The sequence below is a fragment of the Aphelocoma coerulescens genome, chromosome 25 (assembly GCF_041296385.1).
Source record: "Aphelocoma coerulescens isolate FSJ_1873_10779 chromosome 25, UR_Acoe_1.0, whole genome shotgun sequence".
Lineage (NCBI taxonomy): Eukaryota > Metazoa > Chordata > Aves > Passeriformes > Corvidae > Aphelocoma > Aphelocoma coerulescens.
The window spans coordinates 3,193,147-3,205,389 of record NC_091038.1 but is presented as its reverse complement, the minus strand read 5'-3'; the positions used below and the strand labels follow the sequence as shown (position 1 = coordinate 3,205,389).

Here is a 12,243-nt window from a genome sequence, read left to right as displayed (position 1 = left end):
GCACAGGAGCTGGCCCTCGAGTAACTCAGTTTGCATCAGAGTGTGCCGGGGCTGGGGCGGCGCTGGCAGCGCGAGTGGCCGTGGCGAAAGCAGCGCACGTGGCGGCCACGGCAGCACAGGGTGCTGGCCCTACACTTTCCAGGGGATGAGGCGATTAGAGCCGAATCTCGTTACTGCTTAATCATCTCTGGGAGATGGCGGGGAGGGGCTGCAGCTCCCCTTGCCAAGTGTGCCCAGAGCTGCCCCTGCTCTGCCCTGCTGCCACACGCAGGGACACGGTTCTGTCTCGAGGGGTGCGGGACCCTGGGGGTGCATGCTGGGTGCTGCTGGTGGCATCACGGTGGCACTGCTCCTCGCTGTCGCTGTGAACTGGGAAGCTCCCTGTTGAGCTCTTTGGACCGTGGCTGTGATGCCACTGACGGGCTGAGCGATGGCAGCAGCCTCGTTCACTCTGCTCCCTCAGCCCTGCGAATTAAAGCTGTTCAGTTGCAAAACTGATGCTGTGGTGGAGGCCCAGAGCGGAGTTGAGCCCTCCCACGTGGAGAGGGAGCAGCTCTGGGCACCCAAGGGCATCTCAGCTCATCTCCAGCCCTTCCCCTGAAGGCTGCTTTGCCCCCAGAGCAATGCTTAGGACAAAGTGGTGACCTCCTGCCTCTTATTTTCTTTTTCTGCTTTTTGCTTGCTGAGAGGGCATTGGCCAAGCATTGCGCCTTCCCCATCAGTGTGCCACATGTTCTGGAAGGGTGGGGGACCCTCAGCAGCTGTCTGTACTGCAGCCGGGACAGGGAGCCCCAAACCAGCTCCCTCTCTACCAGCTGGGTCCTGTTAGGAGTGTGGTGCTGAGAGCTGAGCGTGGGCTGGGAATAGCAGCCCAGCGTCTGCCCGGCATCTGGAGCGGGTGTTGGAGCCAGCACCCAGCCCCAGTCCTGGCCCCAGCCCCCAGCCAGCTCTCCAGGATCAGTCCTGCAGGAGCTGCCTCGTCAGCTGACAGCTCTGGTGACAGCTCTGGTGACAGCTCGGGGCAGGGTGGGTCAGGGAGAAGGGGGACCCCAGTTGGGCAGGCGGTGAGGGAAAACACCCCAGTGAGGCTGCACAAGGGGACAGCAAGACGAAGGTGGCAGCTGGGTGGGCCCCTGGCACAAGGGCTCAGGGTGCCCTTGGGGAAGCGTAGCCTCCCGAGGTAAGTGGGGGCTGGTGAGCAGGAGAGTGGGTCAGGGCTGGGGTGGGCACCCTGAGCAGTTTCGGGGTGCTGAGCCCCAGCTCTGTGGCCCCCAGGGTTGGGCACTCGAAGTGCAGCTGCAGCAAGCAAGGACAAGATCTCCATCACTTGAATATTCCACTTAAAAACCCGCAGCCCCCGGACAGATGGCAGCCCTGCTGGGGATTTTGCTGAAATTTATTTTCTCTTGATTTGGCAATATGTGATTTCCAACGCTGATAATCATCTTTGTGCTTGTGAAGTGTCTGCCTTTGGAGGATCCCAAAATAGGCAGCAATATGAACTGTTTGGAAGAGGGAGGCAAGAGAGGAGAGCTTGGGGTTGGGTCCAACTGGGGAAACTGAGACAGAATATTCCCTCTGCATTCCCTTTCCTTTTGCTCTTCCTCCAGTGGTCATCCCATTTTTCTCTGGGAGGTGTTTGAGTCTGTGGCAGCATGGACACAGCTTCTCACCATGGCTGTCCTTGCTTTCAGGTGACCTTCACCAAGCGCAAGTTCGGCTTGATGAAGAAGGCCTACGAGCTGAGTGTCCTGTGTGACTGCGAGATTGCCCTCATCATCTTCAACCACTCCAACAAGCTGTTCCAGTATGCCAGCACCGACATGGACAAGGTGCTGCTCAAGTACACCGAGTACAACGAGCCCCACGAGAGCCGGACCAACGCCGACATCATTGAGGTGAGGCCGCCTGTCCTCGCCCCGGCTCTGCCATTGTGGTAGAGCCAGGGCTGAGTCTGGTACCACACTGGCTGCAGGAGGTTGGTGCAGGGTGGGGATGGAGCAAACACATCTCCCACACTCAGTGCCAGATGGATTTTGTGTGGTTTTGGTCCAACCTATAAAACTGCTCCGTTCTGAGTGGTAGAGTTGAAGCTGTCTCGAGCTGTGTGTTGACCTAATGCCTTGTGGGCACTTCAGCCTGCTCCTTTGTGGGACTTGGCTGTGGTCCAGGCAGACACCGAGATGGATTTGGAGGCAGCTCCTGAGGCTGCTGCACTGGGAGTGCCTGGTACAGCTGGTGACATTGCCCCGGCCTGATACTGAGACAGGCACAGTGGGGTTGTGGGAGGGCACCAGCGGCTGAATCACAGAGGAATTCAGGTAGGATGGGCCTTGTGCCTCTGGTCCAGGGCCTGCTCAAAGCACAGCCAAGCTCATGGGTTGGTGGGTTTGCTCAAGGCTTGTCTGGCTGCATTTTGTCGGTCTCCAGGGGTGGCCCGACCGTGTCCAGCCTGACCCATCCCCAGCACTGCCAGTGGCACCATGCCCAAACTGCGCTCACTTCAAGGCTGCTCTCCTCCAGCCTGCCAGCATCGCAGGAGATGCTCAGCTGCCATGTGCTGTTGGTGCCCCCTTCCTGGCCCTCTCCACAGCTTTGTCCCTGGTGCTGGCAGAGCATCACTGGGCCCGAGCACGGGGCACATTTGGCTCTCAGGAGAGTGCCAGCGGTGCCTCGGTCATTGGTTACATCCTCTCCCTCAGCAGTAACCACAGATGGAGCTGCGGGGTCGTCAGCATGGGGGCAGCTGCCATTAAACCTGGACAGACAGGCAAGTGAAGGGTTTGGCTTTGTAATTAGTGGCATTATGGGCATCAGTTAATGCCCTCAGAGCCATTGGGGGCAGAGTGGAGCCACACGGCCTGCAGTGCTGGAGGAATTGGGCTTCTGCTTCTGCCTTTGAATTCCTTTGGTGCCCCTTGGCCAGCATGCTCAGGCTTTGATTTCATGAAAGAGAAGGGAAAAAACCCAGCCTGCCCTCTCCCTAAATCTTGCTTTTCTTTTTTATGCTCTGTAAAATGTGTCTTTTTGAGAGATTTGGACCTGAGGTTTTCACCCCATGGCTGAGCCATGGCATCATCTGACATCATCTGCCTTCCCTTCCTGGGGTTTGGAGACTCTTCTGCCACCGCACAGTTTTGTAGGGGCCTTCAGAATGGTTCCAAAATGTCCTTTTTGGCCTGTTTGAGCCAGGTAATGCCCATGCACTGTGCAAATGCCGGCGGTTCCCTGCCGCGCTCAGCAGCGCAGCCTCTGCGGGATGCTCAGGCTGCGGCGCTCGCAGCATCCAACAGATTTGTCTTGGCCTAAAAATACCGTAAACATTTTGGGCAGCGTTCTCTGTTCCCTTATGGTCCAAGATGCAAACACTCCCAAGCCGACAAGTTACACACAGTCCTTGGCACCCAAAGAAACACTGTGTTTGCACCACATGAAAAGCTGGATCTGCATCCAAAGCCAAGGAGAGGAACATCGGGAGCGGAAGGATATTGGTGGATGGCAAGAAAAAGAGCCCAAACACGCCGGGCTCGGCATGTCTTGCTGGCAGAGCCGTCATGGAGCAAAGCCTGCTGGGGTGCAGGCAGGTTTGGAGGCTGCTCAAGCATCCCTCCTCATCCTTGTCTTGTCTGGGAGCAGGACTGGGGCTGCTTTAAGATTTTTGCTGTTTTCCAAATCCATGCCCCCAGGAGACCGTTCCTGCTCTTGGTGCTGATTTCCGTTTCCCCTCGCCCAGGTCAGGTTCCACCAGCCCAGCTGTGTCCCCACTACACACAAATCCAATTTATCTCATGTTTCTTGGTGGCTCCCAGTTGAACTTGACTCACAAAAAGTATCTTCTCATTCTGGAAGCTTCCCCACATGGAGCATTTAGAGACCGTGAAAACCCAGGCTGGGAATTTGCCACCAAATACGAATTTAAGTGGATTTCAAGGGGCTGCTGTATCAACCCACCTTCCCTGTGACACCCGTGGCCCCTTCCTGCTGGGGGATTCAGCCTTGAGTGGCTCTGGCAGCATCTCAGGAAGGATGAGGAGCAGCCAGGACCTGGAGGGGCTGAGGCAGAAGCCTCTTGATTTTGTTTTCCTGGTGGAAGGGGAGCGAGCGGCGGCCCCAGAGGGCTGGGCTGAGCTGAGCACTGCCAGGCTGGGGGCTCCTGGGGCCAAAAGCACTGGTACCACAGCTCAAGGCAGGACAAGTTGCTGTGTCCAAATTCTGTTTTAAAACAGCAGTAAACATGAGATCTCCTGGTTTTTGGTCCTGGGGAGGTGCATCTGAGGGCGGGACTGGGGGCACCCCATCCTGTGCTGCGCAGGAATGTCCTTGATGGGTTTATGCCCTGGATATTTAGTGAGAGGCAGAGCCTGCTCCATGATGAGCATGCACAGCCCTAGTTCAAGAGGGGTTCCACACCCCAGCTGCCTTTTAGGGACCCTTCCCTGCAGGGACACGCCCCTGTTTCAGCTGTGCCAGGGCTCGGCGGCAGCTGTCAGGAGTGGGATTCAGCCATGCAACCCCTGCAGCTTCCCTGTGCCCAGCAAAGTCCTGGTTATTGCAGGCTTTTAAGTCTGAGAAAATCTCTCTAGTGCAGAGAGGGGGGTTTCCTTAATCAGGCGGGGGCCAGCTGAGCCCCCAGACAGGCACGCTGGGTGCCACGTGCACGCCCAGCCTGGGATCACGCCGGCTTTGGTCCTCGCTGTCGCTTCTCGTTTCCTCACAGCCTGGCTGATGTGCCAGTTCCTGATAAGGGACTTGGACAGAGCAGAGCTCACCGGGCACCAGGATGCTCCACAGCCAATTAAAGCCACACAGCCATTTCTGCCCTTTCCTTGGCTGAATGTCCTGGAGGGGCTGATTTTCCCCTAATTCTCCTTCCTGGGGTTGTCATTCCCCAGGATGTGTTAAATCAGACATTTTGCAGGAGGTGGTGAAATGCAGAGGCAGCTGCCAGTGTCATGTCTTCATCCTCCTTCTCATCCTTATCCTCATCCAGACTTCCCCAAAGCCCAGAGTGGTTGGGTGTCCCTCCTCTAAGGGAAGTCAACCGCATCCTGGTTGAGCATCGTTTCCTCTCACATGTTCTGCATTTCCTGCTGCTCTCTTCCCCTCTTTGGATTGGAAATCTGCTCCCATGTGAGGTGGGATCATGGAATTGAGAATATTGCCTGGAAAACCAGGATGTGCAGTGGGTCCTGATAGAATGGGGGGGACCTGAGCATGGCAGAGAGAGGGGCAGGTGATGAGTGAGGTGGATTTTTGCAATGGGAAGTTCTCACCCTGGTTTTCTCTGAAAATTTTCTGCTGGAAAGGAATTGCTTTTAAATCTCTTCCATATGAAAAATGGTTGTGTTCCGCTGGCTGCAGCCCAATGACAGAAAGGTTTCCTGAAAACCTCTTTGCATCTTCTGTTTTCTCCCTGGCAAAAAGAAAGAGGAGGAATGAGAAGGAAAGTTCTTTTCTAAAAGACCTTGCAGGGATCCCGAAAACAGGAATCTTTGGGTTTGATTCCCGCTCCAGCAGAATTGTTTTCCTTTTACATCATCTTGACAAAAAGCTAAAAATGTGGGACACATTTTTTTTGGGAAAAAAAAAAAAACAAAAAAACAACCCCAAAAGAACCGGCAGCCAACGCCCGTATGGCTGGAAATGGCATTTTGTTGTCCCAAACCTCTCGTTGAGCAGCAGATTGCTGCAAGCCACGCTGCCTTGGCTCGTATCCTGCTGCGACTCCGGCCCCGGTCCCTCCCCGCCGCCGGTGCTTCCCGTCCCACCGTGCTGCAGATCAGCCCCATCCTCAGCCTTGCCAGCTCTGGAGCTTGTCCCTGTCCCCTTCCCCGCAGCTCCAGCAGCCCCTCACTGTTACAGGTCACAACCCCAGCTCGAGGGTCACAGTCCCAGTTTGGGGGTCACAGTCCCAGCTCTCAGGTTTACAATCCCAGCTCGAGGGTCACAGTCCCAGTTTGGGGGTCACAGTCCCAGCTCTCAGGTTTACAATCCCAGCTCACGCTGCTGCTGCCTGTAGCATCCGGGAAGGATTTTTTTCCCCATGCACAAGTGGCTTGATGCTTCCTGGGGCTGCTGGCAGGTTTCCTGCTGGAGCAGGGATGGCAGCACCACAGCTGCCCCTCACAGCTCCTCTGCTGAGGACACACCCCGGCGGGGAACTGTGGGTCTCACAGACTGCAGTTCTGACTGATTTTATAAAGTTGGTGGCTGGGGAGAGCAAAGAGACCAAGGCAAAGCTGGGACACCAAATGTCTTAGGCCCACAGAGAAAGACCTTGGGAAATGTGAAGGGGCAATGCTGTGAGCTGTTTCAGGGTCTGAGTGAGCAGAGCCACATCCACCCCATTCCACTGCTTTCCTTGACAGACTTATTGAGGGAACAACCCCCAGGATGATTTTCTGTGGACTTAGAAATGGCAAAATGCTGTGGCTGGTGGCTGCGGCCCCTCGCTTGTCCCTGTGCTTGGTTCAGGTGTCAAATATGGGCAGAGCTGAGGCCGCTGGGAGCTGCCTAAAAACCTCCCTGGTAGCAGCGTTGCTGCAGGTTTTAGACAGAAGAATGTTGTTGCTCGGCTGAGACCTCTTGAAAAATCCCATTGTGAGGTTCCCTCCTTTGAGGTCCTGGGGGATGGTGGTGGCTCGTCCATCCCCACAGCTTCTGAACCTGCCAACAGCTGTTGCTGGAGGACAGGAGTTTTCAGGGATGTGAGGGATTACCTTCCTGATTCCCAACCGGGGATGGGAGGGCAGAGACGAGGGGTGCAGCTCCAGCCCCTGCAAGGGGAGTCACGGCGAGATGGGCACAGCCCCTTGTTAGACACCAGAGAGTTTCTCCAGTGCCTGAAGGAAACCCGGCTTCTTTGCTTCACTGCTCATGGAACAACTTTTTCCATTTTGCCTCTAAAAGAGAAAAAGGAAAAAACTTTTTTATTTAGAGAAAAGCTCAACTTTCCGTCTTTTGGCTGCGTCGGCGAAACAAAAGGTTTTGGAAAAAAAAAATCCACAAAAAGCAGTTTCAAAAAAAAAAAAGGCAACGCTGTTCCTTCCCCACCAGCAGCACCTCTTCCTCTTTTGGGCCATTCTGAGAACAAACAAGGACACGTACAAAAATAGAAAAATAATACGGAAAGATCCTCAGGAAACTGCAGAAAAAGCCCTGGGAATCTCCCATTCATGGCAGTGGCTCTGATTCCCACTGCCTTTCTCTGTAGAGAGTCAACACAGGAACTAGGGATACCAGGAATTATTAAGTATAACATTAATATTAGGTATAAGAATTATTCCAAATCATTATTATTAGGTAATTAGTTAATAATTATTAGGTATCAGGAATTACTGGTGACACTAAACAGGGCATCAGCTGCCACCACGGCCAGGAGTGAGTCTGGTCCTTCTCTTGTGGAGCTGTATGTGAACGAGAACGTTTCTCCTCTGCAGCTGAATCCAGTAACGAGGGTGAAAATGGTGCCTGGGAAGGCCCAGGAAGGAGTAATTCTAATGGGAAATATTGTGAAAAGCTTCAGCTGGATGGAGAACAGGCTGGGGGTGGGTGTGGTGCCCACTGCTTGGCCGTGGCTGCCTGGCACAAGCGTCCACCGAGCCCAAGCTGCGGGAAGAGCGGAGCCCTGTGGCGCGATGTGCGGAGCGGTGCCGAGCAAATCCCGCCCGCAGCATTCCCAACCCTTCTGGAGACATCCTGGGTTTTATTTGCTCCAGCAAAATTCCCCCTAGGAGCCCTGTGTTTCCTGGAGCTCGCAGGTAGTTGAGGAGCCACTCCCAAACATGCTTTGGCCTCAGAATGGAGATGTTTGTTGCTGTTTAGGAAGACAGAGAATTGTCAAGACTTTTTTTTTTTCCCCTGCTGAATTTGGCATGAAAAGGGATCAAGACTTCCAGGAAATTCTGTAGCTTTGACTTCTAAAAAAAAAAATAGCTGGCAAGTGCTGGTTCCGTCATAATGCCTAATTGCTTTTGGAATGTTGGAAACAGAGGGATTCAGAGTGGATCTCAATTGGCTGCTGAATACCAGTGAGGGACTTTGGGGTGTCACCGTGCCCTGCGGTGGTTTCTCACCTCGTTACCTCGATATAGCAGTGCCCGTTTCCTGTTTGTGAGCCCAGTCTTGGTGTGGGGTTTGCTGCCCAGTGTTGTCACCATCACCCCATGTCACCCCCAGCAGGGTGTCACCGTGCCACATGCCCTGTCATGTGATGCTCTTCCTGTGGCACTCCTGCATTTGGCAAATGCCGCTCATCTGGTTTTGTCAGGAAATTTTGACAAATTTGACAATTTGCTTATAATTTTGGGGTTTACTTTCCTATTTGGCTGTTTGTAAGCAGGGTTTCCCTGGTTTTTTGCAGGACAGCAAAGAGCATTAAGGTTTTTTTCCCCATTGTGATGTTGTGGCACTTGAAGTGACAAATACACCTGAGTTCATGAAGGGCCAAATTCAGTCCCAGTGTAGACAGAACCTTTGAAACCAAGGAAGTTTCTCTCCATCGCTCTTCATGCTGTAACTCCTAAATTAGAGGCAAAAGCCAGCGGCTGTATCCTGACTTTTTCACCCCATTGAGGTCAGCAACATCTAGGGGTGATGGTGTTGATTTGTACAAGGGCAAGTCCATCCAGGCCAGGGGATGTTCTTGGGGGGGACCTGCCCGTGTTCCCCATCTCCACTCCCGGATCTCAGACTGTTCCGGTTGTGTTTTCAGACGTTAAGAAAGAAAGGTTTTAACGGCTGTGACAGCCCAGAGCCCGACGGCGACGACTCCATAGACCAGAGCCCCTTGATGGAGGATAAATACCGCAAAGGCAGCGAGGATCTGGATATCCTGTTCAAGCGATACGGTGTAAGTACCTGCCCGTGCCTGGAAAACCTTCATTATATGTTCTTTTCTGTTTTGTTTCTCTTCTGTTCGACTTCCCCCCAACCTCGTCCCCCGCTCCCTCCCCGACACCCCCGTGTCCCCCCAAACGTAACAGGCGCTGAACAAGAAGCACAGGGAGTGCGAGAGCCCGGAAGGGGATGAAGTGTTTGCGCTGACCCCGCAGACGGAAGAGAAATATAAAAAGATTGATGAGGAGTTTGATAAAATGATGCAGAGTTACCGGCTCGCAGTGAGTAGCTGGTGGCCTGCAGCCCCCTGGTCCCCTCCCCGGTGCCTCCAGGTGACGGGGGGGTGGATTTTGCATGGCTTTGCTTCGGAGCCGTGCCATGCCTTGGGAGCCGATGCCAACAGCCCCTGCAGCCCTGAATGCACCTGGCTCTTGAGGGCCCTTCCTGTTTCCCATCCTTGGGAAAATCATTCTGGCATTCCTGACCCTCCTTGGCTCTGGCCAGTGCAGGAGGGTATCGCTCGTCTCCTCTCCTCTACTGCAAATACCTCTACTGAGGCCAGATTAGGGCCTCCTTTTCCACCCTCTTTTCCCAGAAAAAACAGATTTTTGTCTGGGTTAAGATCCCAGTGTTCATGTGAGCTGGTGGCAGGTGCCAATCCCTCACATCCTTGCAAAGCTCAGCCTGGTTTGGGCTATTCCACGTTAATTCCCCCCAAATCCACCGAGCCCTCAGGGCAGCTGGTGGCCGTGGCAGAAATCCAGGGAGGTTTTAGCCTGTGATCCCGGAGCTGTCACTGGCACCGGGGTGGCATCAGGACAGTGCTGAAAGGGATTTGTGTCAGGAGACGGGAGGAGGAGGGGGACACGTTTCAAATTAGTTGTTAGTTCAAGGGAGCAGAGACTATTGATGCAGGCAGCAGCTCTTCGGGGGATTAGCCCCGAGTCACTGCAGCCGTAATTAATGCTGCGGGAGCGGGGGGGGGGGGCTCCTTTTCCAGGGGTGGATGCAGCACAGCAAAAGTGACACACACAGCTCCACCCAAAATAATCTGCCTTTGCAAGCCCCCACAGGTTAAAATTCTGGCTTTTCTCGAGAGCTGGGCCTTGTGAAATCCCCAGGTTTTATTTTGCTGACTCAGTGCTGTGTTGCTCCACGAGCCTTGCAAGGATCCCAAAATCTGCATTTCCATCTCCTAGATCTCAGGGTGGAGGGCGTGGGGAGGCTGCCCTGAGACCTGGGAGGGTTGAGGAGGTGGAGGAAAGCAGGGTGCAGGCGGTGATGATCTCTAGCAGCTCTGCTGTGATGACAAGCCCAGCCCCACGAGAGAGGGGTTCAGGGCAGGATTAGCTCTATCAGGACATGGATCTACTTCAGCCTCCCTGGTTTCACTAGTGGGATGCAGATTCCTACACCCTACCGGGATGTGAGTGGGGTGGGAGTAGATTCCCAGCAGGACATGCACCCCCCCACACCTGGCACAAGCCCTGCCACTGGTGGAAAATAGGCTCAAAAGCCACCTGAGCTTTGTCCTTAGTGCAGAACACCCTAGTGAGCAGGGGCTGCTCAGCATCAGAATGTGTCTGCTGCAAAGGGAGGGCCCCAAGTAGGCCCCCCATCATCCAGACGTGCCAACCCAAAGGGACAGTCCGTGCCCAAAAGTCCTTTCGGCAGGTGGCATTCAAGTGCTGGGTGGCTCCTCATCAGGGCATAGCATCTGGCTCCCCCACTAAACCTCCCTGGCAGCAAGGGGCCGAGCGGTGCAGGTGGAGTGTGTGCAGTTGAAGAAGACGCTTTTCCATTTTAACCGCTGGGTTGGTTTTGTGTGTGACCAGAACTAACCCAGCAGGGTGGCCGGGGCAGCCTAACGACAGCCGCGCCTGCTAACGAAGGGCCTCGGCGGGGCTTCTGCCTCTGGTGTTTGCCCTCACTTCTAACGAGAGCAGAAATGGTGGGTTTTGGCTGATGTGTGCATCTTCTCCCCCAGCCTTCGGACCGATGTGCCAAGCGCCGTGTCCCTCGTTGTGCCCTCTGCGGGGCGGGGGGACCGGGCGGCCGGGCTGTGCTGGGGCAGCGTCAGCCTGACGCTCGTCTGCAGGTGCAGTGGGGTGGAGCTGGGTTAAGGCAAACCTCGGCTCTCCGGCCGGCGTAGCCAGCTCACGGCCCTACCACGGCGTTGCTCGTGCTGTGGTGTGGAGGAGCTTTAGCTCTTCCTCTCCCTCCCCGGGAACGCTGCGCGCACACGGACGCGTTGGCAGTGATTTATTACACAATGCCGCTCCGGTGTTCGTGCAACGCCCAAGAAACCTTCCTCCTCCTCCTCCTCCTCCTCTGATTCTGCTGCCGTGCAGGATGAGCTCGCAGGCTGAGCAGAGGGAGGGCTCCGTGTTCCAGCTCTCCCTGGCGGTGTAGGAATTGCTGAGCCCTGTCCCTGTGAACGGCAGCCCCAGGAGCGGTGCCGTGGCGCAGGCTCAGAGCCGCTGTCCTCGCGGCTTGGCTGCGGCCGCAGGATATCTCTGAAGGACAGGATGACCTTGGGAGGCAGGTGGGGAGAGTTCCTGGCAGCGAGGCGTGGGTGAGCACTGTCCTACTCCTTCTCCCCATCCCCCTCTCTCACCTAAGGAGCAGGATCCAGGAGCAGATTCCTGGAGGAGAGGGGGCTGCAGGGCGGTGGGGAGATGCACCAGCTGCAGTGGGGAGACCTCGGCTCCCTCTTCCCTTGCTCGTGCAGCCTGTAGGGTCCCACCTCTGGCCCTGTGATTGCCCCATCCAGTGCTGGGCCACTCTCCCTCTCCGTCCCTGAGCAAATTAAAGTGGGACTTTAGCAAAGCCCCTGCTAAAGCCTCTAAGCAGGTGCCAGCTCCTGTTAACAAAGAGCAAATCAGTGACATAAGACAAACGGCTGGGATAATTGCAGCGGGTCTGGCTCCCACGGGACGCTGGTAGGTGAAGCTGGTCCTCAACCTGCAGCCAAGGATAGGGCTTTAGCGATGCTCCTGCATCCCTGGGGTCAGCTGCTCCTTCCCAGCAGCTCCCAGAGGAGCCAGGATGGATCCCAGAGTCACCCAGGGGCTCTGTGGAGCAAAACGAGTCTTTCCCAGGTGCTCGGCCACCAGCAGCAGTGCCAGCCCAGAATGGGGATCCACTGCTGGCTTCCTGCTGGATGAGGAACGGCCTCATGAAATCCTTGCCAGCTGCTTGGGGTGAAGGGGAGTGCCGAGCTTGGCCACTGTCAGTGGTGGGGAGATCACCAGGCTGGTGCCTACCTTCATGCTCTGGGCTGCTCCCAGCCTCTCCTTCACAGCTGCCCTGAAAATAGAGGGGGTAAATAAATACAGCCTGAGAATGAGGCCAAAACAGTTGTTTGCAGAGTTCTGGTGTGTCCGAGGGGATAGCCCATTGCTC

General features: G+C 55.3%; 1 protein-coding gene across 12 annotated transcripts in view; it reads left to right on the top strand.

The window, feature by feature from the left end:
• Positions 1-12,243, top strand: part of MEF2D (myocyte enhancer factor 2D) — a 75,625-nt gene that overhangs the window by 47,263 nt on the left and 16,119 nt on the right. For 10 of the 12 annotated variants that reach the window (XM_068995332.1, XM_068995321.1, XM_068995325.1 and 7 more), the window contains 2 exons: positions 1,695-1,898; positions 8,714-8,851. In XM_068995332.1, the coding sequence (XP_068851433.1) occupies positions 1,695-1,898; positions 8,714-8,851 (342 nt within the window). Of the gene's footprint in view, positions 1-1,694; positions 1,899-8,713; positions 8,852-8,984; positions 9,120-12,243 lie in introns of all 12 variants that reach the window. The other 2 variants (XM_068995333.1, XM_068995331.1) reach the window with 1 other exon arrangement.